The 27,800-nt window shown below is 42.1% G+C and overlaps 11 protein-coding genes across 11 annotated transcripts; 5 read left to right on the forward strand and 6 right to left on the reverse strand.

The window, feature by feature from the left end:
• Positions 1–1,176: 1,176 nt before the first annotated feature.
• Positions 1,177–2,145, reverse strand: EAF02_001159 (uncharacterized protein; the record flags this gene model as incomplete). The annotated part of the gene is made up of 4 exons (XM_038897207.1): positions 1,177–1,488; positions 1,547–1,665; positions 1,731–1,823; positions 1,896–2,145. The coding sequence occupies 4 exons, from the start codon at positions 2,143–2,145 to the stop codon at positions 1,177–1,179; spliced, it is 774 nt and encodes a 257-aa protein (XP_038764066.1).
• An 886-nt stretch (positions 2,146–3,031) lies between these two features.
• On the forward strand, positions 3,032–4,025 carry EAF02_001160 (uncharacterized protein; the record flags this gene model as incomplete). The annotated part of the gene is made up of 2 exons (XM_038897208.1): positions 3,032–3,034; positions 3,108–4,025. The coding sequence occupies 2 exons, from the start codon at positions 3,032–3,034 to the stop codon at positions 4,023–4,025; spliced, it is 921 nt and encodes a 306-aa protein (XP_038764067.1).
• A 2,173-nt stretch (positions 4,026–6,198) lies between these two features.
• EAF02_001161 (uncharacterized protein) lies at positions 6,199–7,818 on the reverse strand (the record flags this gene model as incomplete). The annotated part of the gene is made up of 1 exon (XM_038897209.1): positions 6,199–7,818. The coding sequence occupies one exon, from the start codon at positions 7,816–7,818 to the stop codon at positions 6,199–6,201; it is 1,620 nt and encodes a 539-aa protein (XP_038764068.1).
• Positions 7,819–9,050: 1,232 nt separating this feature from the next.
• Positions 9,051–9,557, forward strand: EAF02_001162 (uncharacterized protein; the record flags this gene model as incomplete). The annotated part of the gene is given in 2 exon segments (XM_038897210.1): positions 9,051–9,184; positions 9,200–9,557. 2 exon segments carry the CDS (start codon positions 9,051–9,053, stop codon positions 9,555–9,557), a joined length of 492 nt encoding a protein of 163 aa, XP_038764069.1.
• Positions 9,558–10,433: 876 nt separating this feature from the next.
• Positions 10,434–11,542, reverse strand: EAF02_001163 (uncharacterized protein; the record flags this gene model as incomplete). Its single annotated transcript, XM_038897211.1, has 2 exons — positions 10,434–11,311; positions 11,395–11,542. The coding sequence occupies 2 exons, from the start codon at positions 11,540–11,542 to the stop codon at positions 10,434–10,436; spliced, it is 1,026 nt and encodes a 341-aa protein (XP_038764070.1).
• Positions 11,543–12,665: 1,123 nt separating this feature from the next.
• On the forward strand, positions 12,666–13,947 carry EAF02_001164 (uncharacterized protein; the record flags this gene model as incomplete). Its single annotated transcript, XM_038897212.1, has 6 exons — positions 12,666–12,824; positions 12,880–12,958; positions 13,014–13,169; positions 13,222–13,335; positions 13,383–13,577; positions 13,652–13,947. 6 exons carry the CDS (start codon positions 12,666–12,668, stop codon positions 13,945–13,947), a joined length of 999 nt encoding a protein of 332 aa, XP_038764071.1.
• An 887-nt stretch (positions 13,948–14,834) lies between these two features.
• On the reverse strand, positions 14,835–15,836 carry EAF02_001165 (uncharacterized protein; the record flags this gene model as incomplete). The annotated part of the gene is made up of 1 exon (XM_038897213.1): positions 14,835–15,836. The coding sequence occupies one exon, from the start codon at positions 15,834–15,836 to the stop codon at positions 14,835–14,837; it is 1,002 nt and encodes a 333-aa protein (XP_038764072.1).
• Positions 15,837–16,550: 714 nt separating this feature from the next.
• On the forward strand, positions 16,551–17,694 carry EAF02_001166 (uncharacterized protein; the record flags this gene model as incomplete). Its single annotated transcript, XM_038897214.1, has 3 exons — positions 16,551–16,564; positions 16,626–17,094; positions 17,194–17,694. 3 exons carry the CDS (start codon positions 16,551–16,553, stop codon positions 17,692–17,694), a joined length of 984 nt encoding a protein of 327 aa, XP_038764073.1.
• An 819-nt stretch (positions 17,695–18,513) lies between these two features.
• Positions 18,514–20,175, reverse strand: EAF02_001167 (uncharacterized protein; the record flags this gene model as incomplete). Its single annotated transcript, XM_038897215.1, has 2 exons — positions 18,514–19,583; positions 19,647–20,175. 2 exons carry the CDS (start codon positions 20,173–20,175, stop codon positions 18,514–18,516), a joined length of 1,599 nt encoding a protein of 532 aa, XP_038764074.1.
• Positions 20,176–21,771: 1,596 nt separating this feature from the next.
• On the forward strand, positions 21,772–22,450 carry EAF02_001168 (uncharacterized protein; the record flags this gene model as incomplete). The annotated part of the gene is made up of 3 exons (XM_038897216.1): positions 21,772–21,828; positions 21,886–22,037; positions 22,153–22,450. 3 exons carry the CDS (start codon positions 21,772–21,774, stop codon positions 22,448–22,450), a joined length of 507 nt encoding a protein of 168 aa, XP_038764075.1.
• Positions 22,451–22,897: 447 nt separating this feature from the next.
• EAF02_001169 (uncharacterized protein) lies at positions 22,898–27,156 on the reverse strand. The gene is made up of 3 exons (XM_038897217.1): positions 24,103–27,156; positions 23,674–24,020; positions 22,898–23,614 (listed from the first exon to the last, which is right to left on the reverse strand). Exon 2 carries the CDS (start codon positions 24,007–24,009, stop codon positions 23,674–23,676), a length of 336 nt encoding a protein of 111 aa, XP_038764076.1. The 5' UTR covers positions 24,010–24,020; positions 24,103–27,156; the 3' UTR covers positions 22,898–23,614.
• Positions 27,157–27,800: the final 644 nt, after the last annotated feature.

Raw genomic sequence — 27,800 nt, forward strand, 5'->3', positions numbered from 1 at the left:
CTTTTCAATCTGTTTAAAGTATTACCTCAATAACTGAAACATTATAAAAATAATAATAATAAGTATAATAATATTATTAAAAATAAGAAAATAGATAAATACTCAAAAACAAGCTTTTTTCAAATAGGGGGGTAATATAACAATTCAATCCCTTTCAGATTCCTTTTTCAACTACTTAACTTTTAAAACCTTAGCCTAACATATAACTTATTAATATATATAGTCCAAAGCTCTTACAATTCTCTTCTTATTCTTTTCTTCCTTCTTTAGTTTTAGATTCTAAGGTAGAATTGAATCCTTTTATAACAGTCCTTTACATAGAACCTCAAGATTACTTCAAAGCTTTTTAAAATTGTCTTTATTAATATAATTAAAACTAATATTCAATTATATAGAGTAAAAGATTTAGAAAAGGCTCTAAAAATGGAAAAGAAGAAAAGAACTCATTCCAAGTGTTTAAACCTTATAGGGAAGAAGATTAATAATGCTTTTTTATATTTTCCTTTTTAGATTAAAAAAGCTAAAATCTTTTAATCAGAGAAAAACACTTACTATAAAGCAGGAAAAGAAAGCTAAGATACAGAAGAAGGCTAATAAAAAAGCTAAAAAGGAAAAGGAAGTAATTGAAGCTAAAGAGAGAATAGCATAAAGGGAAGTGAATCATCAACTTATAAGAGATATTAAAAAGGAGATTAAAAGAGCTTGTAAATTAATAGGATCTTCTATTAAAAGAGATTTAAAGCTTTAAAAAGGTTTATATATTATAAATCTAATATCTAAGAAAACTATAGAGCCCTTTAATATAATAATAATGGATGAATCAATAATAAAAGAAGGGGAGGGGGTTATACAATCAAAACAAGGCCAATAGATTAAGATTCCTATAAGATTTAAATAAGAAAGTTTTAAATCTTCTTTTCTAATCTATTATATCTTATTATACTCTTAGACCACTTATAGCTTTATATTTTATTGAATATATTTATTATTAAATATTGAAGTTGTTGTAGGGTGAGTTTAAAAACGTGCATGATACAGGGACGTGCACGATGTAGGGATATCGGTTAAATCATGTATTGGTATTCATGATGCAAGTGAAAATAAATTAAAAGAGTCCGTCGAACATATAAACTTTAATCCATAGCAATGTATAGCCCATCGTCGTCTCCCAAGCCCTTACGCAATCCCCGGACTATTCACCGGACTCCTATGCTCTCCCATCCACTTCAAAACATGTTTCCAATCTCTACACATATGAGTGATACCCCACCCATCAACTGTAAACGGAGGTTTCCCATCCGGCATCTCCATTGCCCATTCGATAGTCATATCTGCAGAACACATCATTGCTTGTCGTAAATAATCGAAGCAGTGGGATGTGTGTTCTTTTTCCGATTCTTGAGCCGCTGAGTGTGAGAGATTTTCATCGCCGTGGATGTGCGGGCGAACTCCCATGAGAACCGAGTTGTAGGATTCGCGGATCATGCCCTGTGGGTGTTAGATGGTGATCTGGATGGATTTTAGAGCAAGGAGAAAATGATATTACCAGACAGTGGAGTTGGTGGAATACAGAAACCGAATATCGATCTGGCCCATTTGCTGATGGTAATCCTGGTCGAAGACCATATTTTTCGGGGTTTTCGACAAGAATGAAACCTCGTCCAGCTGGTGACATTGAGTTAGCTTTTTTGAAGATATGTTGACCGGAAAACTTCTGAGGGTGAATTTACCTGGCATTAAATTATCCCATGCTGAATCGATTTCTGGACTAGAAGCAGCTGTATATGTTTCGTCTTCTTCAAACATGACTGGATGTGATGGAACTGCTCAAAATGAGTACGTGATATGTCAAGCGACCGTAATCTTTCAAGAGGAAATTTCTATCCCTAACCTACAATCTGGAGGGAATGTCTGTGGTATACTCCAATTAGAAATGTATGAAAATGTGGCATAGATAACCAGAATTATGGATAATCCACTGAGAAGCCCCAAAGCTACTCCATACAGAAACTTTCGCCGCAAAGCAGCCGCATCGTCATCTCGTAGGTATGGTCCTTCATCATTCTCTATTTTCGGATTCAAAAGTGAATGGTATGGTAGAGAAGTTCTGCTTTTGCTAGATTCGTATGAGTGAACTTCAGGCATGATGAATTTTTTTGGTTTTGTATACTTCTTTTGACAATGAAGAAATGGAGTTTTCGGTTTTCACCAAATTGGGAGAAACCACTCGGGTGTTGAAAAAAATAAGAAGAAAGCTTTCCAGCCTTTTCTTCATTTTCGAGATCAATATCTTCGCTTCGGATGTCTAAAAACCATGAATTTCGTCGCACTGCAGTGAGGATAAAAAAGTTTGCATAAGAATGCCTTGGCTACTCAATCATGTAATGTGACATCTCAAGGATACACATCGTCAAGCCTCGAGGCCATTGAATCTCTAGTTGCATGCAGTGTACGACACGTATAACAACAGGAATTCCTAAAGCCTAGATCACTCGACTTAGAAGTAGCATGGCCAAGTAGTTCTCAAATTTGAAATTTGATTTCATGAAAGTTAGGAAAACATTTATGTTCCAATGGCACGATTAGAGGGTGGTGAAGAAAATGTAAACACAATGTGTCTGTCAAAGATGCAAAACTGCCTACTAGGTAGCTAGATCATATGTATCATGTGATGTGAACATAAACCTAGCGGCCGCGCCAAAATCCGGGTATTCGTCTTTCTCGGAATCTCAGCGCCACATTTTCTTTACGGGAATCTTGATATCATGAAGGTCACAGCAGAAAAAATCCCGTGACATAGAGTCAAAGAGATAGGCAAGTCTAACGGTCATGAGATGAGCAATGATTCCTCAATTGAGTCCCAGAAACCCAATCCACGCCTCTCTGCTTCCCAACACCAAATCATTCTTCTGTTTGTTGTACCCGAGGTTCAATAATCGTGGTGAGACCAACAACAATTTATCAAAATGTCGTCTGGACTCAGCATTCTTCAGGACACTTGCTAAGGATATATCCTCGAATTCAATTCCGCATGGTGGCTCACCACCTCTGAGAAGTGTTCATCCATCCGCGCTTTTGAGAAGATGTGAACGTTCTCAGTTTATCAGAAGAAGAAATGCTATGATGCTTTCAATTCTGAAGAAGTTTCCAACAAATCTTTGGAGCTAATAAATCCAAAAGAGGCTTTGTATCTCTCATCTCTTTCTGAGAGTATATCAAGTTCTCCGGATTCGAAGTTAAATTTGGACGTGGGTTCATTATCTCACATTGACATACGCAGACGTCGAGTGGATTTTACAGAGCCAAAGGTCACAACTATAAATTCTGAATCAAAGACTGCATGCCCTGAATTTTATTCAAATTCAAGGCTAGATAGAAGTGATAAGAACACCTCCGTGCCGAATCAAGGAAAAATTTTAATCAACAAACAGGGTGATAAAGCTCAAGTCTGCGGGCCACCACGTCAAAGGAGACTGAAGTCAAAAGTCAAGCCGGATCAGATCTCTGCATTGGCCGACACGGAAGCTGCATCTAAGAATCAAGAAAAAGCCTCTATATCAAGGCAGAATTCGGTCGTAGTTCTATGGGATGCCGATAACAAAAGAACTTCTCCGTCCTATGACGACGTGGTAACTTCGTTGAAGAAATTCGCTGGGCATTTCGGGGAGCTTATTGATATATCAGCTTTTGATGCTCATCTCACATTCTCTGAAAGTGGTACAAGATTAATAGAAGCTGGCGTCCACATTGAACGCGTGGGTACAGCTCCCCAAGAAGCAGATGCAGCTCTACGACGCGCGTGGAAGAAGTGGAGGATGACGCAGTTAGAGAAGAAACCTAATTCTTTTGTTTGCTTAATTCTAGTCTCGGATGATGCAGGGTTTCGATACATGTTGAGGTCAGCCAAGAGAAGTGGGTTGGGAGTTGTGGTTGTGAACGAATTTTTCACCAAATTCTCGTTGGAAGGGGATTTGCGCATGCCTTGGCCACAACTCAAAGCTGGAACGATAGATTGGAGGGCATAGTCGATCATATTGTTGGCATATCGAACATGGGTCGAAGATGGATAAGGAAGAATATGAATACAACTGATTTTGGAGATGACGATGCAATTGACAAAGTCATATTAGAGCTTAAAATTCAACTGAAGGCCAAAAACTTCATGAGACAGGAATTGTTGTTGAGAACAAAGCAGAAACGGTTGATATGAGAACAACGCCTGAAGCATATATGCGAGAAAGATTTGCAATCCTTGGAGATTCTCGAAAAAGTACTGCGGAAGTTAGAATGTCCATCCGGGTATAAAACCATGCGGGAAATTCAACGGAGTATCTTGGAATTGGAAAATGAATTGGAAACAAGAATTGAAGCAAAGAAGATAGAAAGTTCAACTCACGAATTAACGCCTTTGGAGGGTATGTCTGGTGAAGAATTCCTTAAGCATCTAAGTCATACAGATTTCGTGGAGGGATTGATGAGATTGGCGAAAAGCTCGAGTTCACCGAAGATCGACTCAAATTCGAAGAAGACTTATGCAACTACTTCGATCTGCAGTCCGCAAGGTAAACAAAGGCTCGAAACTTAAGCAATGTCATGCTGATGCTGGGCATCTAAAACTATCATCACGAGGAAGAAAAATGAGATATCACTACCTGAGAGTTACAGAATGATCACCGAGTATGTTTAGACACCTGAGTGATGCCCCGAATCATATTATCATCGTTTCACAGAGGAATGAAAGCGCACGATTAAGGACAAGCAGGCTACAGATATAATGGCCAACAATGATCATGTGTATCCACCGCCACAGCAGCCCACGTCCAAGCTTGTCAACGAGAACCTCTAGTTATACGGCTGTTCTAGAAGAAGTTAGGGTTGATAAACTATGATCAAATCCATTATATATTAATTACTGTTTAAAAAAATTGATCATAGCATAGCGAATACATTAGGGATTAAATCCATGATGTGTGGATCTGTGTGTGCAGGTGATTTCCACAATCTATACTGTCAAGTAGAGAATTATTAACATGGACAAGATGTGTGTAACCAAGATTTGATATACGAAGAAAGAGAAAAGAAAAAAGGAGTGGGTTTTGCATATTGCAAGATTACGATGCTTCCGAGTAACCTTCTACACACACTTCAGAAAGTATTTCTGATGATTGTTACTCAATTTTAGAAGGGTATGTAGACGTTAGACGGGGCGGCTTATTCATCAAACAAATATAATTTGACAGGCGTCGTGACGGAGTGGTTAACGTGATTGACTAGAAATCAATTCCTTTCGGGGGCGCATGTTCGAATCATGCCGACGTCGATTTGTTTGTTCATTCTTCTTGACAAGTTTTTAGTATATTCTTTGGTGCTTCATGAGTTTTCTTTTTGGTATTTAGAGATGAATTGAAATTGGAGGATCGTTAGGCATATGAAAAGGTGGAGTGGTCTCCATTATTGTGGAGAGAAGATTCATGTAAATAAACGAGAATGAAGGGGTAGTCTGATGTCGAAATCATTTTTTTAATCGACCTAGAGTGTTATCACCGAGAATTCAGGGGTTATACGAAAAAGTATTGAATTCCTGATTTACAATCGATCAATTGTACTTAGCAATTTATTAATGATTTATTTTCTTGTACAAGGTTTGACACAGATAATAAGAATATAAAATGTTGAAAATGACGTTTAGATAATATAGCACGTAGAGCACGCTGAGGTCACATCAGCGCCGAGACTACAGATTCGAGAAAGATATATTGAGATAGAAGGGCAAGTAAGGCAATAGAGGGTATTTATCAAATTAAGCTTTCTGGGAATATGAGCTTGATTCCTGTTGCTCTTCTCTAGCCCTTAATCACATCAATATCTGCTGGATCTGGATGAAATCCACTGTGGTATTCTCGTTTATGCACTTCTTCAGAGCATTTTTGTGGTCATCAGATTTGAGAATTATGTACGGGGTAAAGAGGGTGTCCATACTTGCAACTAACCAAAGTTCTCAGTAACCAATTTTTCCAGGATCTTGGAAAGTGCATAGTAATTCAAAATTTCGTCCACTGTCATTGATCGTCCAGTATCCCCTCCTTTTCAACACTTTATATTCATACAAAAAGAACAATCTCGGTCCTGAGAGATCGGTTGCAATAATGAGATCAAGTACCAAAACAGACGCCATGTCCCGGAAAGTGTGAAATAAAATCAACTAATATCGAAAACAATCTCCTCAAAAACTCCATTTTGCATATCGTTCATCAATTCACCTTCCATTACACCATGAACATAGCATGGCCCAATGACTTCAAAAGTTTTATCCTGATTTTTTCGCAGAACCACCGGTACGTCCATGCCATACAGTATACATATTGTATCCCCACGTTTTGTTTCATTCGGCACGTATCCAATATATCCAGATGCCGTCACGAGAAACCTTTGATTTCGTAGAGTACTTTTGACATGGTACGGTAAATACCTAATTTCATTCTTGACGCCCTTGACAGAAGCGTCAAGATTTGGCTCAAATACTGGAAGTGCAAGATTTATCCAATCACTCAAGGATTTTCCAGCGACTTTTAGCATTGCATTGTTGGCGTAAAAGAACCTGATCTCGTCTAATTCTTTCCACTTCCATACGTCTTCCAACAGCCAATTTTCCTTTGGTATTGTCACTGACTTGAATGTGAGATATACAGCTCCGCTCGCAGAAGTTGCTTTGGTATCATGAGTTGTTCGAGATGACACTAGCGTCCTCCAGATAGCATGGAACAGGTCATTCTTGCTAGGGTAGCGTGAGTTATTTGTAGTTGATTGTTGCAGATTTTCGTGACTGGGCAGAGAGGGACGAGTCGATCGGGTCACAAAAGTAGCTGAACCCATGCCATCAACAACGTCTAATATTATTCCTTTTGCCGAGAGAACACCCGCTTTTACATGTACTCCAGAGAAAGGCATTTTTCCCGATGCCATGAATACATGAAATGTATTTGGGTCTTTCGACAGGAAACTCATGAAGTTCCGCGGAGGTGAAGATGCGGTGAAGTCAGGAACCCAAGAGGGTAGACCATCCATCTTATGAAACTTCGGTAGCATGCAGATGACATTCAAGGATTTGCCCTTTTCTATGAGACTTTGTACTACATCTTGGAGGACCCACCGAATAGGTTTCGTATAATCAGGGCTTACGACATCGCGGTCCTCTGCAAGACCCAGAAGCCCATATATACGATCTCGTGGATCGGAGCAAAACGACCTCCTATCCATACACAATAGCTGAGTCAGTCGAACTTTGAGACCACGCGCTCTGCTATCTCTGACAAAATTGATGGTCAGAACTCTCCTCATAGCCTTGAAAACTCCTTCAGGTATCGTACCCGGCGGAAGTGCACAATTTGAGTGGAGATAATAAAAATGTAGCTGTGAGCTACTGACTGTGTCCCAAGTGAAAGAAACAGTGCCATAATGTAAGAAAATGCTTTTTGCAAGTACGATCTCTTGAAAGACCCAAGTTCGCTGCCACCATTCTTTCGAAAAGAACTGGTTTATCATCCGCGAGGAATTATTATCGGACCACACCGGCCATTCTGAGTCGAGCAATTTGGGGTCAATATCTTGTCTAGTCCGGTCTAATCTGCGTAGAATATATCGCAAGTTAGGCGCATCGCTTTCAATCCTGGGTGCCCCAATCCATACAATGACTGTTTCGGCAGAGGAATAAATCATTCCCATACGCTTGACTTCAATTGCTTGCTCTGTTAAATCATTCTGGTTGATACAGATTGCATCCACCCACAGGAACATTGATTGTTGTGATTCAGCCTTCATGTTACTTGTCAATTGCCTCAAGCATTTTGCAAGGTTGGCATGAACCATCACTTCGACGTCGTTCACAACGATTGGCGATAATCGAGCTGAACTTCCCCAGGCATATGAGAGGGCATTATATTTTCTCTCCTGTTGGAATAGAATTCTTGACTGTAGTACTGAGTCCGATTGGTGGTCTCGTGAATCTGATTGTGTTTGAAAAAGTGTGCATGATGGCAAATCTGATGGATTATGTCGTTGATATAGCCTAAGCAAACGAATTTCATCCAGATTTCGATTTAAAGGTCGATACAGCGATGAAGGTACTCCCCTTGGCTGATTTTGCTTTTGTGATGTGCTCGATGTTTTTGCAAAATCGTATCGAATAATGGTATGATAGCCAGAGAATAAAATGTGTATGGATTGTAATAAAAGTACCAATAATATTGGATTTTCCAATGTATTCAACAACGCTCGAAGCTTGCGCAGAATGATGTTCTTCTTTCGAAAGAATGAGGAGAACAATAAATATAGTGAAGCCGGTAGGAGTGTTTTGACATCATGTGATGTGTACAATAATTCTTGAAAGGACGGACGAACGCCATTGATTTTTCGGAATAAGGAAACGAATGAAGAATATGATGACGAAGATATTGACATTTTTGGATTTCGTGATATGATTAAATGATTCTTGAGTAATATTTGTATTTCCAAAGAATGAGAAAATATATTGCATGCAAGCTGCTGCGGGCGGAGCTAATATGCGCGGGGGTGGGAACGACTGTTCAGCTTGCTCTTTTCAACACTGCCACGTTTATCGGCATAGCAGATTGGTTGCCCCTCTACCAATCTCATTCTAGAGGGCGATTGAACATTCAACCTCAGCCAATAAAGAGTATTTATTCAATAACTCGATGATATCATGTTGACTTAATATAGGTACCTACATTGTACAGTGAGCCTTCCTTTACTTTTTTTTCCTTACTCTCTTCTCATCTTCTTCTTCTCGACATTAAGCGAAAAGGCTTCGCCCGAAACTTGTTCCATAATGAATAATTCAAATGAAGCGAGAGAACGAGATGGTTCGATCACTCTAAAAGTGCCCCTCCTCCCCTAAAACAGTCATGAAATAGCAAAAAATCAAGTGGTTTCCACGCGCAGCTTTTCTCTTTCCCTATCGCCATCTACACACACTTTGTTCTTTCTAATATCAGATCCTTATTGTCGCTCTTGTTCTGTTTTGGGTTGAGATTATGGCCTCACCCCGCGTTCTGATTTTTGGTGGAGATGGTGGCATTGGCCGACTGATTGCTGAGTCGATGCTTATGAAACCCTGGCACGTTACCAGTGTCATCAGAGATCAGAGACAAGAAGCAGAAGTTCTTCAGTAAGGACCAAAAAGAGGCGCAAAAGCCGATGTCCTCGTTGTTGATCTTGCACGTATGAAGGACGAAAACACCAATAGGATCCTCAAGGAACTCAAGGCTAACTATATTGTGTTCGCGGCAGGTAAGGAATGTTATGATTATTCTACGAATAGTTTTGCTAAGCTGCTTTACTATTTACCAGGGAATATGAGTAATGTTAACGTGGTCGGTCGGAATGCGGTGAAGAAAACCGTCAAGGCATTTGTTAGCTGTCCCGAGGGTACAAAATTTCTCATGATATCATTTCTGCCCCGCGCCGAAAGCAGGCGCCTTGGTGGGACAGCACAGATTACCAAAGCTTTCTCGACGAGACAAGAGCATATCCAGAGATAGCGGAGGCTAAGCTGAATGCTGATGAGTACCTGCTCGCCATGGCTACCTAAGCAGAGGAACGATGATAGCCCGTATTCTTTTCAAGCAATTAGCTTACGACCTAGCTGACTTACCAATGCTCCCAGGGGTAAAATTCATCTAGGCAAGACCAAATTTTCAGGGAGGGTACCGCGTGCCGATGTTACTGCCATAGCTTCCAGTCTTCTTTCGCGAAGTGATACTTCAGGCTAGTCTGATCTCGTAGATGATAACGATGATATTGAATCCGGTGTGGATAATGCGGTACAGAATAACTTGAATTCCATCAAGGGGGAAGATCTTGAGCGAATTAATCGTGAAGCAAGATAGAGCTATTCAATCTCATGACTCGCCACTATTTGATAATTTAAAACCGGAGCAGGGACACTTACGAATGTAAAAGATTGAAAATTTCCACAACACTAGGAAACTATATGAGCGACACCATCTAACACGAAGTAACTCAACAAATATGAACCCTTGATCATCTCAGAATGATGATCAATTTCACAAAAAGGTATCGCTTATTCACGCTCCATCGAATAAGTAAAGGTACATGCCTCTCTAGGCGAGAAATTAACGCTGGGGATTGGCACATGCGCATCATCCAAAATTGGAGTTGATCATATTATGCTTGATCCCTTTCATAACATATCCTTAAATAAATAGCTCAGTCTAGAGACATCTGCCGTCAATACATCATTCTATTTTTTGTTTTGCTTCAACAAAATCACATTTGTATCCAAGAACAGCCCAATGTGCCAGCAGATGATAAAAATGCGCATATGCCAAACCAGTTCGCTTACCTCTCTCTTGAAGATTCTGCGATGCCATCCATGAAACACATGGATGAAGTCTTCAGATCAAAACTTTGTCAAATTGTAGAGCCATTTGACCTCGTTCTGCCCTCCATCTATTTGTGGACTCAAATAAATCCCAACATCCCTTGATCGTCCATCCCCAACGCTCCAAGAATCCCTCGGTAACTTCCCAACTAGCCACATCCCACGGCTCTCCCCAGATGACCATGCCTGTTCTCCCAGTGCCAGCACTGAAAAGTCCAACCAAGTCTCCACAAAGGTCCATAACATCATATGTGTTTCCGGCTCGGATTAAATTTTGCCGCATCTGAGGCACAGGCAAACAATCAATCCAAGGATGATGGGGAATCCGGGTTTGAAGATCTGTGGGCCGCAATGTTGGCGGCAGTGCGAGGATGCCGTTCACATCAACAGATGGCGGACAAAATGCAGATGTTGCATCATCGTTCGTGATGACGTCGGATGGAATTCCAAGAGTCATGGAATTGCTGATGAGAGCTCGGAACACATTGACTTTGACGAGAACTAACAGTTTGTCGCTCCCCAGAAATCCAACCTTGAAAGCATTTCGTGACCATTTTTGCAACCACTCTATAATTACAGAATCTCCCAGATTGCCTTGTGCGCATGCGACAGCTATTCGAGAACGCTCGCAAGTTTTGGTTTGAGAAAGGCCTGCAGCTGAATTGAAGACATTAAGCAGATCGGCCTCTTGCCATGCAGTTATATCTGAGTGTGAATGGGAGAAATGTTGACTTGTAGCTCTTACCATCAGCGAGCTATCCTCTAATGAGCCACTAGAGCCCGACGAGCTAGTCTCCGAGGGTGCAAGCTTTTGCCCGGAAGAACTGTTCGACACATCGGTCGGATATTTCACTATGCGGAACTGTGATCGCTCAAGCTTCTTTCTTCTCCCTGCAAGTTAGAGACACACACATCATCAGTACTCCATTGTGACATACGAGGACTTATTGTAAAAAAGTGGAACAAGTACTTACGCCAAGCTTTCTGATGGACTCGATTTTGTTCCTTTCTTCGCTCGGCCGCGTTAGACATGCCAGACCGAACATCCTCTACTCCTCTGTTTGTATCTTGCTGCAGCGTATACTCCAGGGTAATCTGAGCGGCGAATGGTGGTTTGGGCATATTCGAACGATGTGGATATCGCACTTGTGATTTACTTCCACCTAGGTGTGGGGTGTACATAAGCAGTAATTAAGTAGTAAGCAACAGATAGTAAGCAAGCAGTAAGCAGATGAGGCACTCAAAATAGGAAAGGTAGGATTGGACGTAGGAAGGAATTAGCAAACAAACTCTGGGAAGGTAGTATAAAAGTGGAACATGCCGGGGAATCTACGGTGGACTTATCTCCGCATCCGGTCCTGGGTCATGCTTGTGCTCGATCGCAACCTTATCGCTATGCGGCAATGTAGTGTCGTTGATGACGTAGATGCCATGGTTGCAATATTGCTCTAACAGATATGGCAACTTGCCCACCAATGGGCAGATCACTTTCAACCCCTCGCATCTCGTTCTCGTCTCTCGTCTACCGGTACAATGTCAACATTCAGGAGAACTTAACACCTCTAGAATCTATCATACTTGTGTCTATTTGATCAATTCTCACATGATGATCAATCTTTCCATACGTGCTATAGCTTCAAATGATTGATTAGTCTTATTAGGGATCAACTAATTTTTGATACCTATGACTATTGCATTGAGTCTGATTGTCTACCTTTTCTTCCGATAATATCTCTTCTGTCCCTCGTCCACTAATAAGTACTTCTTCATTATGTAGTCTGGGTTCCCTTTGGTGCGTCGACATCTGCCTTATATGAGAAACCGTTGTTCAAAGTCGTTGATGCAGAAGGCTTGAGATTGAGAAATGGCCCCACCAACCCACTGATAAACCACGGCACGCAATATTGCATGTTGAAATAAGGTAACTTACGTAAGCTATCTAGGGGTTCACCAGTTTACGAATCTCCACAAGCCACTTTCGGCCGAAACAACAAAATGGAACCAATGCTGCTTTATTGATATCCGATGTTAGGAAGTGAAGCGAGCGGGACAATACTGACTTAAGAATCAAGTAGAATGTTTCAATCGATTCCGATGTTATCTCCATAAAGTCCGTCTCTGAGACCTCACCTGGCTCTCTGTCACTTCCTTATTTTACAGTATATATATATCTGTAATTTCGTATGATTCCGAAAAGTGCACAACGAACAACTAAACAATCAGAAACGCACTATAAAAAGTCAATATGGTCAAAACGATTCCCTTCGGCGACATCCAGGTCGCTAATCCGGGCTTCGGTGCTATGGGGTTAAGCTTTGGTTTAGGAAGTAATCTCAGCTTGGAGGAAGCTGAGCCAGTCCTTCTTAAAGCTATTGAACTGGGATGTACATTCTGGGATACTGCTGTAGGTTTAAGATATCTCTGCATCTGCGTCGGAAGACTGCTAAATGAGAATTCAGGTTGTTTACGCAGCGGGTGTCAACGAGAAACTGCTCGGAGACTTCATTCGAAAGCACAACGTACGTGATAAAGTCTTCAGTACGTTACAACCCATCGCCATTGGAGAACCAACACTGACCACGCTTATCTATAGTTGCATCAAAATGTGGTTTTGATTGTATGGGGAAAGCTGAAGGTGGACTCGGGGGAGTTACTAATTCTGCTTCTCATATTAAGGAGTATATTGAGGGCACCATTGAGAGACTCGGCTTCACACCAGACCTCTACTATTTGCATCGTATTGATCCTAGTAGGTTATCCCAACTTAATTTCGTGCTCAGTCTGCTAACTTTATTTCAAAGACACTCCTTTAGAAGATTCTATCCCAGCTCTCGATGAGATTCGTAAAGCGGGAAAGACCAAGTTCATCGGCCTTTCTGAGTGTTCTGCTGCCACTTTGCGCAAAGCGAATTCGAGTAAGCTCCCATTTGCAATTGTCGATTCCTACCACTGACATTCGTAGTTGCAAAGATTGATGCTCTCCAGGCAGAGTATTCTGCTTTTGAGACTATTCACGAGACAGATGGATTAATAGAAACTGCAAAAGAGTTAGGGATTGCCTACGTTGCCTATAGTCCACTGGGTCACGGATGGCTCGTGGACGACTTTCGGTTCAAGACTCCTGATGATTTCCCTGCGGGCGATTTCCATCGAAGTAGTATGTCTCTGCTTGACTACATTCCCTGTTCACTACAATTTCCCCAGTCTTTACTGAAACGTAATCTTATCTAGGCCCTAAATTCCAAGGAGAGAATTTCTACAATAACAAGGCTATTGTGGAGGAAATCAAGAAACTCGCGACTCGAAGAGGTTGTACAATCACCCAGATAGCTCTCGCATGGGTTGCTGCTCAGGGTATGATTGCTATTCCAGGTACAACCAAGCCAGAGCGACTGGAGGCCAACTTTGCTTCACGGAACATTGATTTGACGAAGGACGAGTTGCAAGAAATGCGCAAGATTGTGGATGATGCCAAGCCTCATGGTAACAGATATTCTGCCGCCGCGCAGTCTATGGTCGGACATTAGAAAGATAGCGCCACATAGACAAGATTATATGAAAGAAATGTTTAATTGCGATTCCAGGCGTAAATATTTTACTATGTGGATACTTAATTTCTTCGATCAATTAATAAGACTTGAAATCTTCATGATCTATACTGTGCTTTTTCTCATTTCTACACCTTAGATCTAGTGTTATATTAGCACATGACAGTAAAGAGGTGTTGAGAAACTAATTGGATACTGCCTTGAGGGTTTCAAGTTGACCCAAATATATTTGTTTATTCGTTTCATAAACTCAGTAGGCATGTGAAAGCTTGCACTTTAGTCAATGGCATTCTTTTGTATACAAAGTACTCTCTGATGATCAATTACCCTGCAAATCAATCTGACATGTATTAAATTAGCTTACTGGAAATACTAATTTGCGAGATTAGCTAAGCTCGCCTTCGTAAACACCTATTGTTACCAAATTATAATATCAATCTTCAATGTTTCTTAATCAAGATCCGCTTCTAGATTCTCCACAAATTATATATACATAATAGAGCTACATTATTAAATATTGCTTATGTCCATAACTAATGAAACTTAGACGAGAGCCACTTGGCGAACAACAACAGTAGCGGGGTTGTGAGCGACCTACATCTTTCAGATTGATATATCTGTAATATGATATTTTTGATAAAATTATAAACTAAACTTTAAGATAATATACCAGACAGTAGGATTTTGATTGAGAGTATTGGATTAGTAAGTCTGAGAGATATATTTCGCCTCATTGGAGAGAAGATATTCGGCAAAGTAGTATAGAACGGTGTTTATCTATTGTGCGGTATTATATATAAGAGTAGCGGTAACAGTAAATAATCTCAAACAAAACATGATGTCATTCCATATTCGAAAACACAGGTTCAGAGATCAGTGTCTTTCAACCCAGCCATGTCTAATGACAACTTCCAAAGTCTGCCCTCTCTTGCTTTATCATAAGCATGAGGAGCCCAACCAGGTAGTGCAAATGGTTGATCTGAAGTCCATGGGCCCGCAATCTGCACATCATCCAAATACTTTCCACCATCTCCTTCCAAGCACTTGGCGATTGCTCCCCATACCGTTGTGGCGGCACCCTGCGCGGGCGATTTAAGACTTTCATCAAAGCCCCCCTGGCTTCTTAGGTCCGCAATGTCTTCACCGTTCATGGAATCCCATAATGGCGTAACAATACCACCTGGGTGCAAAGAGAAGGCATGCAGATGCTTTGAACCGTATCGCCGTTCAATCTTATTGGCCATCCAGATATTACATGTTTTGCTGCTTCCATATGCTCTCCACTTATCGTACCACCCAGTGAGGTTGATATTATCAAGATCCGGCTCCCCACGACGGTGACCCAAAGAGGAGAGATTGATAACGCGCGAAGCGAATTCGGGAGTTGCCGAAGCGAGGATTGTAGGTTTGAGAAGATAGAAGAGGAGAAAGTGGGACAGATGATTAGTCTGGAATTGTGATTCGAAGCCATCCTCTGTCATAGTCTCAGGTACAGCCATGATGCCAGCGTTGTTGATCATGATGTTCAACGTTTTACTCTGCTCGAGGAAACTCGCAGCACATGCTCGTACACTTTTGAGCGAAGTCTGGTCCATCTCTAAGAGGTGTACATGTGGTGATTCAGCAACTTCGCCGAGGGCTGCTCGTGCTTTGGTCGTATTCCGAGCTGTGAGGAAGAGAGTAGCACCTGTTGCAAGCATTGCACGCGCAGTCTCTACACCCAAACCCGCAGAGCATCCAGTAATAAGTACAACTTTATCCTTGAGCTTTCCCTCGAGCTCCTCGTCTTTGACAACTTGCAACGCTGTTGGACGCTGATCTCCCGGGCCGAGGAGTTGCTCGTGAGCTGCAGCGTACCTGTTTGACATTGGAACGCGATAACTTCGAAATGAAAGAAGGGAAACTTGAATACCTGTTACAGAGGTGGACAGGAGGAAAAAGGTGTTGGTCAATACGGATCACCTTGAATTTAAGCAAGTAACATTGGGTTACTTATGAACAAGGCATTGTACCTTGACCAGTGAAGCTTTGCTCTAGCCGGACATATCGGCGGAGATACTTCAGGGAGCCATGAAAACCTTAAAGATGAAGAAATTGAGACCCAATTTTATGCTTTGTGGGGCTAGAAAAAGTGGTAGTAAAGTGCTTGAGCCATTCTATTAAGGGTTTCAGATCATCTTTCTTAGATTTGTGGACCCACTCGAGTAACCTTAGTTAGCGGTAAAAACAATTTAGGGTCGAGCTACTGATGCGCGTTGCTTACGACAAAATTTCCTAATTGAGCATCTTCTCTTCGGAAGATTTATCTCTTGAATCATTTAATTTTTTTGCTCTGGATAGGAAGATCGTAATGTATGGCGATCTTACCCTGCGCTCAGCAGCTACAGTAGATATAGTAAAGTGTATCAAGTGACTGACAACATGCGAAGTTGTACTCTACCTTGTCATCTCTCAATATATAAAGTGTTAATACCACACAGGGCACACGGAATCAAGTTCAAATCCATTGTTCCATTAATTTTCCATTGACTAAACATCATCTCTTTCCTCCCACTTCAGTAGTATTAGTTATGTATAACAAAATGCAATACATGAGGTATGCTCGAGCTCATTACACAAGGAATCAATGCTCAGACAGAAACTAACGTCTATTATAGAGTTGGAAGCTCCGGCCTCAAAGTCTCCAAGATCATAGTTGGCTGTATGACCTATGGTGACAAGAACTGGCAACCCTGGGTCCTGACCCAAGAAGAGGCATTCCCTATCCTCAAGCATGCATATGATTCTGGTATCAACACATTCGATGTCGCCGATGTAAATTCCAATGGACGCTCAGAGGAGATCCTTGGCGCCTTCTTCAAAGAGTATAATATCCCTCGGAACAAAGTTGTCATCATGACCAAGGTGTTCCATTTCGTCGATCCTGCGAGAGGAGCTGTTGATGCCGCTGGCCAAGCGAGAAACGATGATGTTCAGGTGAATCAAGTCGGACTATCAAGAAAGCACATTTTCGACGCTGTAGACGCCAGCATTGCCCGCCTCGGTACTTATATTGACGTTCTCCAAACTCACCGTCTTGATCGCGAAGTGTCACTCGAAGAAACCATGAAAGTCTTAAATGATATCGTCGAGAGCGGGAAAGCTAGATATATAGGTGGTAGCTCTATGAGTCTTCTCTAGGTCCTCGGATCACTAAAACGAATTTGACTAATGTTGTTGTTGTAGATGGCAGCCTGGGAGTTCCAGATGGCGCAGAACGTAGCCGAAAAACACAACTGGCATAAGTTCATCTCAATGCAAGGCTTCTACAACCTGCTCTACCGCGAAGAGGAGCGCGAGATGAACGCATACTGCAGGGAAGCCAAGATTGGCCTTTTTCCCTGGTCGCCACTAGCCGCCGGTGTGCTCGCCCACTCCTGGGAAGATCGCACTGATGAACGTGAGAAGAGTGATGTCTTCTTGAAGCTACTTTTCCGTGGTAAGCATCTTGAGGCTGATCAAGAAATTGTACGAAGGGTGGAAGAATTGGCTGGTAAGAGGGGTGTTAGCATGGCCATCATTGCGATTGCTTGGATTATATCAAAGGGAGGAATGGCGCCTGTCTGCGGATTATACAACAAACAGCAGGTGGATGATAGTTTGAAAGCTTTAAGTGTTCAACTTACCGAACAGGAAAGTAAATATTTGGAGGAGACTTATGTTCCAAAGCATGTTATGGGTTACTGAATGGATGGCCACACTGTGTGCATCCCTGTAAATTTGAGAATCAGGTCTATACCACGAATCGAAATCCAACCTAATTATCATATGAGCTTTGCTAAGAGTTGAAGTGTCTTGGTGTTTTCAAAGTAGCCTCCCAAAACAGTCAAGCAATCGCCAAAAAATGATTCGAAAGCCCAGGTCGAGAAGTTTCATTCTTCAATCTGATCAAGTTAGATAATATCCTTGAAAACCCCCAGCCAAGCCGGTATTCTGAGCTTACATGCTCTCTACTTCTCCGTGGATCCTCTGTTGTCGGAAGCTCTCTATAGAATCATCTCAGTTTTAATTTAGAGGATAGTCGCCATCTCGTCCAAGTTCATTATAAACTAGAACATTGCTCGAATTGTTTCCTAGGTATGAGGTTCATCCTGGGATAGCCTTTCACGATGCTATGTCTCCAGAAGAAAAATGAGTTTGGACGAGATCACAGACTGGAACCATGGGAAGAAGGATTTCTCAGACTCAGAACAAACCTCGAGATGAGTCAACATTGAATTCAGAAACTAAATTCCAGAAAAACAATCATTAAATTAATCTAATCATATTTGTCTATGTCAATTCCCACCATAATCATAACACACGATTCCCACCTTTCATACCTGATAATACCAGATTAAATTAAAACGAATACAACGTTATAAGATAAAAATAAAGAAAGAGACGATTTTGGAACAGCACACTAGCTCAAACCCGGGTCCAAACAATGGTTCATTCCCTTTTTGCAGGCCTCCTAGCGCCTATATCTCGTTGTTTGGGTAATTCTTTGGTCAATAAACTTTGATTCTACCACAATGCGACCCCGGAGGAAGATGATAATGTGTTAGTGCTCTGCGCAGAAGAAGAGGGAGCAATCAATGCCGATAGAACGATAGATGACGAGAGGAAAACAGTGGAAGAAAGGGCAGAAGAAAGCGTTGCCGTTGAGACCGTACCATTTGAAGGCCTTGGGGAGCTAGAAATATGAGCCGTTGGTGGTGAGACTGGAATACTACTTGTAGTTGTAAGGATTTGGATGAACGTAGTAGTTGTAGTTATTGTGGAGAGAATCAGACCAGTTGAACAAGTTCCATTTGATGGGGTTATGGAAGGTTGGGGAATAGTGAGAACCTCTGTACAGTGTTTGCATGGAGGCTTCGAGGAAGCCGTAGGTGTAAACGATGGGTCAAAAATTGTTGAGGCAGTTGTGATGGTGACAGGGGTGGAAGTCACAGCTGGAGGAGTGAATTGGCCGACTAGACATGAGCAAGCAAATGAGAGAGCACCTGGTGCAGTGTCACATTCAGAGACGCAGGCTGGGAGGGAAATTGGAATCGTGTGAACACTTGCTGTATAGGTAGCGCAGAATGAAGTCACGGCTGAGGATTCTAGCATTTGTTTGAGGCATGGATCGTATTGACATGTTGACGAGGGCGAGGTTGTAGTTGCTGGAATAGGCGTAACTGTTGAAGTTATGACAGACCCGGGAATTGTGGTAACGAAGGTAGAGCCTGGAACAGTGGTTTGAACAATTTCACCAGTCTTAGTGATTGTTAGCGTGCTTGCCGAAATAGTTTTCGTTATCGTTGTAGCTGTTACAACAGTGGTGTAGATATTCGATGTATACGTCACGTATAGGGTTGATGGTGGATACGTGGAAGTTACAATGTGTCCAGATTCTGTGAAGGTGATTGTAGAGACAGGACGAGTTGTTTTGACTACTGTTCCTGTCTGAGTTACCGTGAGAGTCGAATCGCAAGGAATGACAGTGGTTTCAGTAGTTGGTGGGATAGTCTTCGTGATAACAATGACTGATCCAGGAATGCTTGAAGTGATAATCATGCCAGGTATAGTGGTTATGATGGTAGATCCAGGTACTAGAATTGGGTTGGTCAGATCTTATGATAAAATGGGTGTGAAGGATCAAGGAAATTATTTACCAGTCGTAATTATTGGAGTTCCAACTATTGATGTGACAGTCTGGGCAGGAGGCTGACTAGGTGTGATAGTGGTGGTTATGACAACGACAGTTCCTGAAGTTGTGATAGTTTTAGTGATCGTTTCGCAAGGTATAGTGCTCTGCGGTGGAGGTTGACTTGGTGTGATAGTACTGGTGACAAGTATCTCAGAGCCAGATATTGTAGTCGTCTTGACGGTGGTTTCGGGTGGGGCAGTAGTGGAAGGGGTATAAATGACGATCGGTGAAGATGGTACTCCTGGTGGACCCATGCTTGGATTGGGAGTCGTGTTTGCTGGAGGGGTTACTTCATGACTGATAGTTTTTGTGATAGTGACAGTTTGAACAGGAGTAGTCGTGATTGTGGTGTAGGAGGTGACAACTGGTGGACAATCGGAAGGTGGACAAATACAAGTCTCACCAACCCATGATCCGCCTGAAACCGGCTTACTTAGAGACGATCCGGATAGTGCAAGCACTGCTAAAGTAGCCAAGTTTCGACTTCGAAACATGTTAACAGCGTAGAATATTATAAGATAGTGTTGGTACGTAAAAGATACCGATGTGAAGCAACGAGAACAACGGACGAAGGAGTGAAGACCGTCTTGATCGAAAAGAATAAGTAAATGAATGAATGTGATGATGAGATGACCTTACTGATTAAAATATTCAAAGAGAAAGTACTCTCTTATAAAATGTTACAAAACACCAAACCAAGGGTGATATGTTGGGACATTGGAGACAGAGGAAAGAAATTTTCGATCGATATATTGTATCGCCTTGCAGGTACTCAAAAAATTGAAAATAAGGGAGAAGATTATTGTACAACTGGAAAGATACAAATATCCGGTACATTCAGGTAAGGTTAATACGTTCATGAGGGGGGCTTTGCAAGGTGGGTTTGTCACCAAGTAAGGGATGAGATCTCTTCAAGTAACCAACGCATCGAAGCTATCAAAGAACAGCAGAAGCAGAGCAAGGACATTTCCAAGAACCTCCTTTCTTCCTTAGTGATATTGCAGCAATAGATGATTAAAGGTGATGTAGTCAAATTCCCAGAACATGCTGGATTTGTTGTGTGAAAAAAATTTGCTTGCAAGCAGCAGTCAAATTGTAGATCAGCGGGTATACCGAGCTGTAAGATTTTGACGGTGATAGAATGTTCAAGAAACCAGAGCATACTTTGAGAGATTCCGATATTGTTGAGAGCATACATAAATAATCCTATGTTCCTAGTGAAAGAAAGTGATGTTGTTCCCAGGGGGAGGGGAAGAGGGGCAAATTCCATGATGGAAGGATATTGAACCCGTCTAATTAAGGGATGATTAGTCGAATACCTGTAAATTGACTTAACATATGGAACGGGGAAAGGAAAGGAAAGTTGGGCCAGGGAAGACGGATTGGTAACACTCCGCTGGATCACTGCCGTGGAGGTTTTTCGCTTCGCTCTTGTTAGGTTGGCTAAAGAAACGAAGGGGTCGCCATTCAACTTTACTATACATAGAACCAGTGAAGATAGAAAGAATCGCTCTCCCAGAGCGAAGCGATAAAGCCTCCACGGCAGTGGCCCAGCAGAGCGTCATTATTGAACTTTGAACATCTATTGCCGTATATATCATATCAGTAATTGGAATGAGAAAGGGGTGACATCGGAAGTGAGGTTAAAAATATTTACCTGTGAGGTTTGTTTGTAGTGACAATGAAGGGAGTGACGATTAGATATTTTTGGTTGCTCAGTCAGCTTACTCACTAGTACCTTGAAGGCTACCCAATCACTAAAAATGTCTAACCGTAATTTAGCCGGGAAGTTGGATCTCCATCATAATCAACTTTCTTATCGAAACATCCTTCTCCCTCCAAAAAGTTAAGAAATGCTTTCTTTGAATAATTTTATCAACATCACCTTGCTTTCGCAAAGACAATCCAAATCCAGTACATTTGTCGCGTAACTGGATATTAGCGATCTTCCAGAGTTTTGATCCCTAAGATTCGTCTGTCGATGGTTGATTGTAGGTAGTACAATTGGTGTTGTGTGTGGGATCAATTTATCCCTGAGTCGTTGGAAGACAGACAGGACAGAACATAGAGGGATAGAGAGGGTAGAAACAATGGGTAATTGTTCTTCTTGTCTTGGGCTGGAACGTAATCGGGATTCGTCGGACGAGGTTTGATTTCTCCTGTCACATACAAAATAAAGCAGTCGCTGACAACTTTGCAAATAGGGTGAAGACCAAAGGCTATTATTCGAAAACGATGCACATCCTCATCATTACGGCAGTTTCGGGAACCAAGATTCAAATGCCATTCAAGCAGATCCACAAGAAGTTCAAAGGGAGACAGAGGCCTTGCAAAGGGTCGTAGCGCAAACGTCCAAGTACGCATGCTCCAAACGTTTCTTCCACACCGACACCCCTCAATCCATAAACTGCACATCGTGGAACCAACTGATCGATCGCATTGATGAATTTTCTAACTAACTTTTGTGCCAGTCATCTCGTTGATATCTTCGCCATGGTCCCCCAAAATGTCCCTCGAGCACCCGTTACTATGTACAATGGTCAAGACGCAAGACTATTGCGGTATCAGGAAGTTCTAGCCAAGATGCCATCACAGGACGGATCGAGCAATACAAAACAAACCCCCGTCGAAAGTACCCACCCAATTTCCGATGGTTGGGCATCGGACGATGAAGATGTGGAGGAAATGAAGAAGTACAAGCCGGTCAAATCAGAAGACGTAGGACCATTATTAGGAGGGTTTGCAGATGCAGAGTCGGCCATGGAGTAGAACATGGATTCGAACTTATACGGGCATCTTTGTGTTCCACGGCGTATTGGAGTTGGGAAGGTCGTTACAATATCCTCATACCACGGCCCATCATGCTGCCGCAATTTCCCAGGAGGAGTATCGGGAATCGACTTCTGACTGGACCAGCTAAGCGTAATTTGACTATGCGTTGTATCATTCAAGCATTTCCTTTGTCAAAAGCGCCTGCCTACTGGTTACTTGATCATGAATCAGAGCCTATCACGTCTCTCTCTCATGCTCTGCAGTCAGGCTGCACAGATATCCATTGAGGATTAGCCACGTTACAATTTACTACTACACTCAAGGTCATTCAGTCTGAAATTCATAAAGGGAAGGGAGGATCCTGTTGAAGATTTTTTTTCTTTTGGAAAGCGTTTCTCGACTTCTTTCCTTTCTTCTTACCATATATATATATTTGTTATCCGTATCTTTATTTCAACCTCTTCATGAAGAAAACTGTTCAGTGATGATAAATTTGCCGACCAGGTGTGTATGGTTGAGAATGGACATTAGGCTAATTGCAATAGGAAAAGTTTTACACAGCATCACAACACATACCTACAGAACGAGACTTCGCTATGTATATATATAGATCGCGACCCACAAGAAGGAACATTCAAGTGGGATTTCTTCATTATCGTAAGGATATTGATCATCATCGACGGCCAAATTCTCCGACAAGTCTTTTGATATGATCGCCTTTTATGATTTCGGATGGTGCCTCAATTCCCCGAAAGTTCAAGGAAGCTTGCATTTAGCTCGCATACACTAATTTCCCGAGCCGCCCAATTTCTTCATCTAAGCGCCCGGTCAACATCAAATGGCCCCTCAACATTTGACCAGATTGTCGGTTCCATTAACAGAGTTCAGTCATATCCACAAGTCATTGGCAATTTATTGGCAAATTCAAGGAACTTGTTCAAATGATCGTTTCATCGTTAAGTCGTGAGACTATCTAATTCCAAAACAATTCCTTCATCTGTCTCCAGAGACCAATCATTTCCAATATATCCTTAAATGAAAGACCACTCTTCCGTTCCATCATTTCACTCCATCAAAAGAAAGAAAACCCTATGAAAAAAATTCGAAACGCGACAAAATAGTTCGCTAGTTCTGTACTATCGTGTTATGTGGAAAGTTTCACTGAGAAAGGAATTAGCATCAAACATTATCACTCGGACAAGCGATTGGTCTCTTACCTTTCACAAAGCTAAAGCATTCTGCGAGCGTTGCCATTCGAGACTATTGACCTCTTGTTGCAGGTCCCGGATCTTTTCCTCTGACGCCTCGATTGAGTGTTGGCGACTCTTTCCGTTTTCCTTCTTCCATCGAAGTACACGCTCCTGCTCCTTCTGGATACGGCCCCATTTTGTTTCGATCTTCGTGCAAATCTTGCACCTTTCATGACTCTGGTATGTGGTCATGACCAATTTCATGCCGCAGGTCTCGCCTGTACGGTATTCTTTGGCACAATGTTGTCGAAAGTGGCCCCACTTGTAGTCACCACAGACGAATTGGCACTGGTCGAAAAAACACATGTTGATGGGAGCTATGTGTAACCATTCATATTAGTCTTGCTTCTCTACAACACACCATATGAAACGCGACAAGGCTTCATGGCTCAAACTTACTGGTCGAAGTACGGATATGTTATCGATAGAATGTTTGAGATCAGAGACGACGTCTGATGATGTCTCGAGTGAGGTTGTTATACTGGATGGCGATGACACTTTGAGATCAAGAAAGAGTTGAGAGATCGTTTGTTGAGATGCTTTGTTTGAAGGATGTTGATGATGGTGGTGGTTATTAGACCTTTGGGGAAATCAAGAGGAGTATTTATACACGATTTGGACAGCATTGTTCATGGTCCGGACAACCACGCCGTCACAATCCTCCCAGCCTTGCAGCGTGTTTGTCTACTAGCCCCCTCGAGTTTTCCACGCTTCCATTCGAGCCAACAAACGAAGTGCATATCCGTGTGCCTTTCTCACCAAGACATACATGCAACTAATCACATCCTTGGCTCAATCGCCAGAAGAACTGGCACCTATCGTATTCCTACCCTCTGCCGATGTTTGGCTCAAGTTCCCTCGCGTTCAGTTACCTCTCTCGTCTCGACAGGGTGGACACTTCATCATGTTAGAATTACTGCATTGGTAATCACAGTCCGTTGCAACATCGTGTGTGCCCCCTGCCGAGTGTAGAAGTTTACGCTATGGGAATCACGTTATGAATTTCCTATCCCGTCATTTCCTTGGTTTTACTGATTGCCACAAATCCTCTTCCTGATTACTGGATCATCCGTTCTCTGCTTGCAACGAGAGACCCGCTAGACCCAAGGACGGACCGTAACAACCTTCTTTGTGGAGAGATATCGACCCAAACCTATCACACAATTGCCGGTTGCTTCTTATTCCAAACCAACCGGAGTCTATCACAAATGATGGTCGGTCGATCATCATCATTCTCATGAACTGGCTGTGGTAGTAGAACACTATTGGCTATTGTCTTTTCTTCTCGTTCCTTCTCTAATCTATATCCTTGATATCAAGACGTTTAATCCAGCATATCTCGCTTTGAGATATTGTCACATGTTGATAACTCCCTGCTTTCTGGCCAGATTCGCATCGAGCCATATCTGCCTGAAAGGGGTGTTTGATAACAGGACATACTTTTACAGTCTGGTGATTGCAAGCCACCTGGAATGCTTGTTCTATTTTCTGCAACGTTTACATGGCCGCAGATTGTGCAGAAGACGGCCTCGATATGCATATTGACTTGAGAGTCCGTTCCGTCTTGCCGAGATCAAGGTGGTCAGAAATCAATGTGTTGTCAGATACGGACGAAGCCTTGAAGCAAAAGATCATCCATACAATGCGTCTGCAAACCAGCATACCCCGATCTGCTTAGCTAGAAGATGTCACAAATTCTCGCCACTCACGGCGTATCTCACACCTACAATGTTTTCGCTAAGCTGTTGGTTAACACGATGCACTGCACACCTAGCTTGGAGAGAAATGGTCCCAATGAAGGGCTTCGGATGGTCACTGACGTGGCGACCTAGGTTTGGCCGAGCAAGTCGCAACTAGATTACAATATCGAGGTTCTCAAACTACGGCTTTGTCGGGCTGCAATCAGCATTTTCTCAAGGTAACACACTACCTTCTTTGTTTTCTCTCGCATTTTTCCGCCGGAGAATAATTCTGTCATATTCTAGCTAGAGTATGCGGCCTCACTTTTTAATCGCTTCCGGTCTTTAAGCTCATTTTGTCCCCTCCCAAGGGAAGTGGTAACTCGCCGTAAATCCTTCAGATTGCCCCTGAATGGTCATTCGAGGAAAGACCCGATGATGCAGATAATAATCATCTTTCTTGCTTTCTTCATTTTTTGATGGACCATATCAGTATGGTCAGCATTCAAATTGTGAAAGTCGATATTATGGGGCGTCAAGGACAAGGCAATTGAGCGCAATTGTTCGTTGTATCGGTGGCAAATACTAATGCAATGAAGTCATCACACCAACGCTATGTGGTTCTAAAGATCGGATGTGCATCTTGGGGGGCGAAAGATATCTAGTACTTCTGTCGTGTTTGCATGGCAGGTGTCAGCCAGACCATAGTTAAGCCAGACACACAAACATCACAAACATAGGATGAAAGCTAAGTGGCCGTTTTTCAGTTTGCCTTACTTTACGTTGTACTTGCGTGGGTCAGGGATTCTGTATCTCGACGTTCATATGGTGTTATGCCAATCTTATGTGTCATTTATCATATGATTTCAGGAAGTTTTCTACTGATGAGCAGTTTCATCTCTTTATCTGGGGACAGTAAGAGGGAAAGGCATTCCAGTGAGGCAGATTCTATTTGAGGGTTATTGTACTTGAATGTATCTTATCCATTCCTGGCACACCGACCAGATGAAAACGAGGGGTTGGGAGTTAAAAGCCAGCTGAACTTGTCTAAAGTGATAAAATCAAGCAGATTCTAGGATCATTGAAAGCCCGCTCAGTGTAATTATGCATGATGAGATGATCCAAAGTATGAGTTGTATTGTTTATGGCGAAGGAACTGGCTTGTATCGTTGTTTACGTCTATTGAAGCTTCTAATTTTTTGGCCCCCTTTCCTCACGGACGATAAATTTAACAATAACAACGGCCCCTCAATGGGCTCACAAGCGAGAAATTTAGAGTTCTGCGCCCCCAAGAAAACAATAAGCATCAATAGAACGGGAATTAGCATCGACAACATTCCAGTTCCGACATAGATCAAAACTCTCCAACTCTTCGAAGGTCACAAAATTTGGCGCGCGACGATAAAAGTGCGATGACTACTGACCTTACTTTCGGGACTGAAATGAATCATGTGTTGAATTGGTGATGCGGAATTACAGTAAGGGACGAATCAAACCGACCAATTGGCTTACTTATGAGAGCTCCAATGAAGTCAATTGGTATTTTGTACTGGAAAAAGCTGGGCATGAGGCGAATTGAAGAATTTGATTGGATGGAGCTACGCGGGAGAGGCGGTTCCTGAGTTATTGGCTGTGAGGGGTTCTGTATGGAAGACTCTAGAAAACGCAATTTCATAGATTAATTAACAAGCTAGTTAATTAAGCAGCGAATGTATGATGTGTGATAGTGCTTACTTGATTGCAAGTAGAATTTTTTGAAGGTGGTCAGATAACTTGCAACGTGCAAAAGGATGCGTGCTTGCTTCTCGAATCAATAGTTGAGTTAGCCTCTTACGCGACCTGTATATCTGTCATGACATGGTGGACCAAGTTTACGAGCTGAGATTCAGAGTGAAAAATTTGTAGAAGTGTGTATGTGAGGTCAGAAATAGATACTAGCAAAGAAATAACATGAGAAAGGGTGTCATTCATTCAACGTGTGCAGCAAGCTACCCTGCATATGTTGGTCATCTTTGGGGTCGCTACATGTCGGGTCAAGTCTGCCTTCTTTTGATCTTCACATTTGATGTACGAAGTAATGGAAAGCTAGAACCACGACATCGTAAAGGACGGGCATCCCATGCATGCACTACCACACCACCTTTTGATAACCGTAATATATTCAACACACGTAGGATGTAGGTGTGCGGATCTTGGATGTTCGGGCATGATGTCTTTGACCGATGGATGGACCAATTGATCAAGTAGCCTATGGATAGATAGGTGAGCGAATTATGGACACCTTACATTTGCCAAAATGGAGTTACAGTGCGTTTGCATCGGCGTGATTTGCTTGGTCAACGATTTCTGTATGACTGACTCGCAAGAAAATGGTAAGATTCAGATAGAGAGGTGGGTAGGTAGATACTAGATAGGTGC

The sequence above is a fragment of the Botrytis sinoallii genome, assembly GCF_014898435.1.
Source record: "Botrytis sinoallii strain Bc 23 chromosome Unknown BSIN_001, whole genome shotgun sequence".
Classification (NCBI taxonomy): domain Eukaryota; kingdom Fungi; phylum Ascomycota; class Leotiomycetes; order Helotiales; family Sclerotiniaceae; genus Botrytis; species Botrytis sinoallii.

Excerpts from the sequence above, each read along its gene's own strand:
- EAF02_001169 (XM_038897217.1), bottom strand. The coding sequence starts at position 24,009 with ATGTGTTTTTTCGACCAGTGCCAATTCGTCTGTGGTGACTACAAGTGG.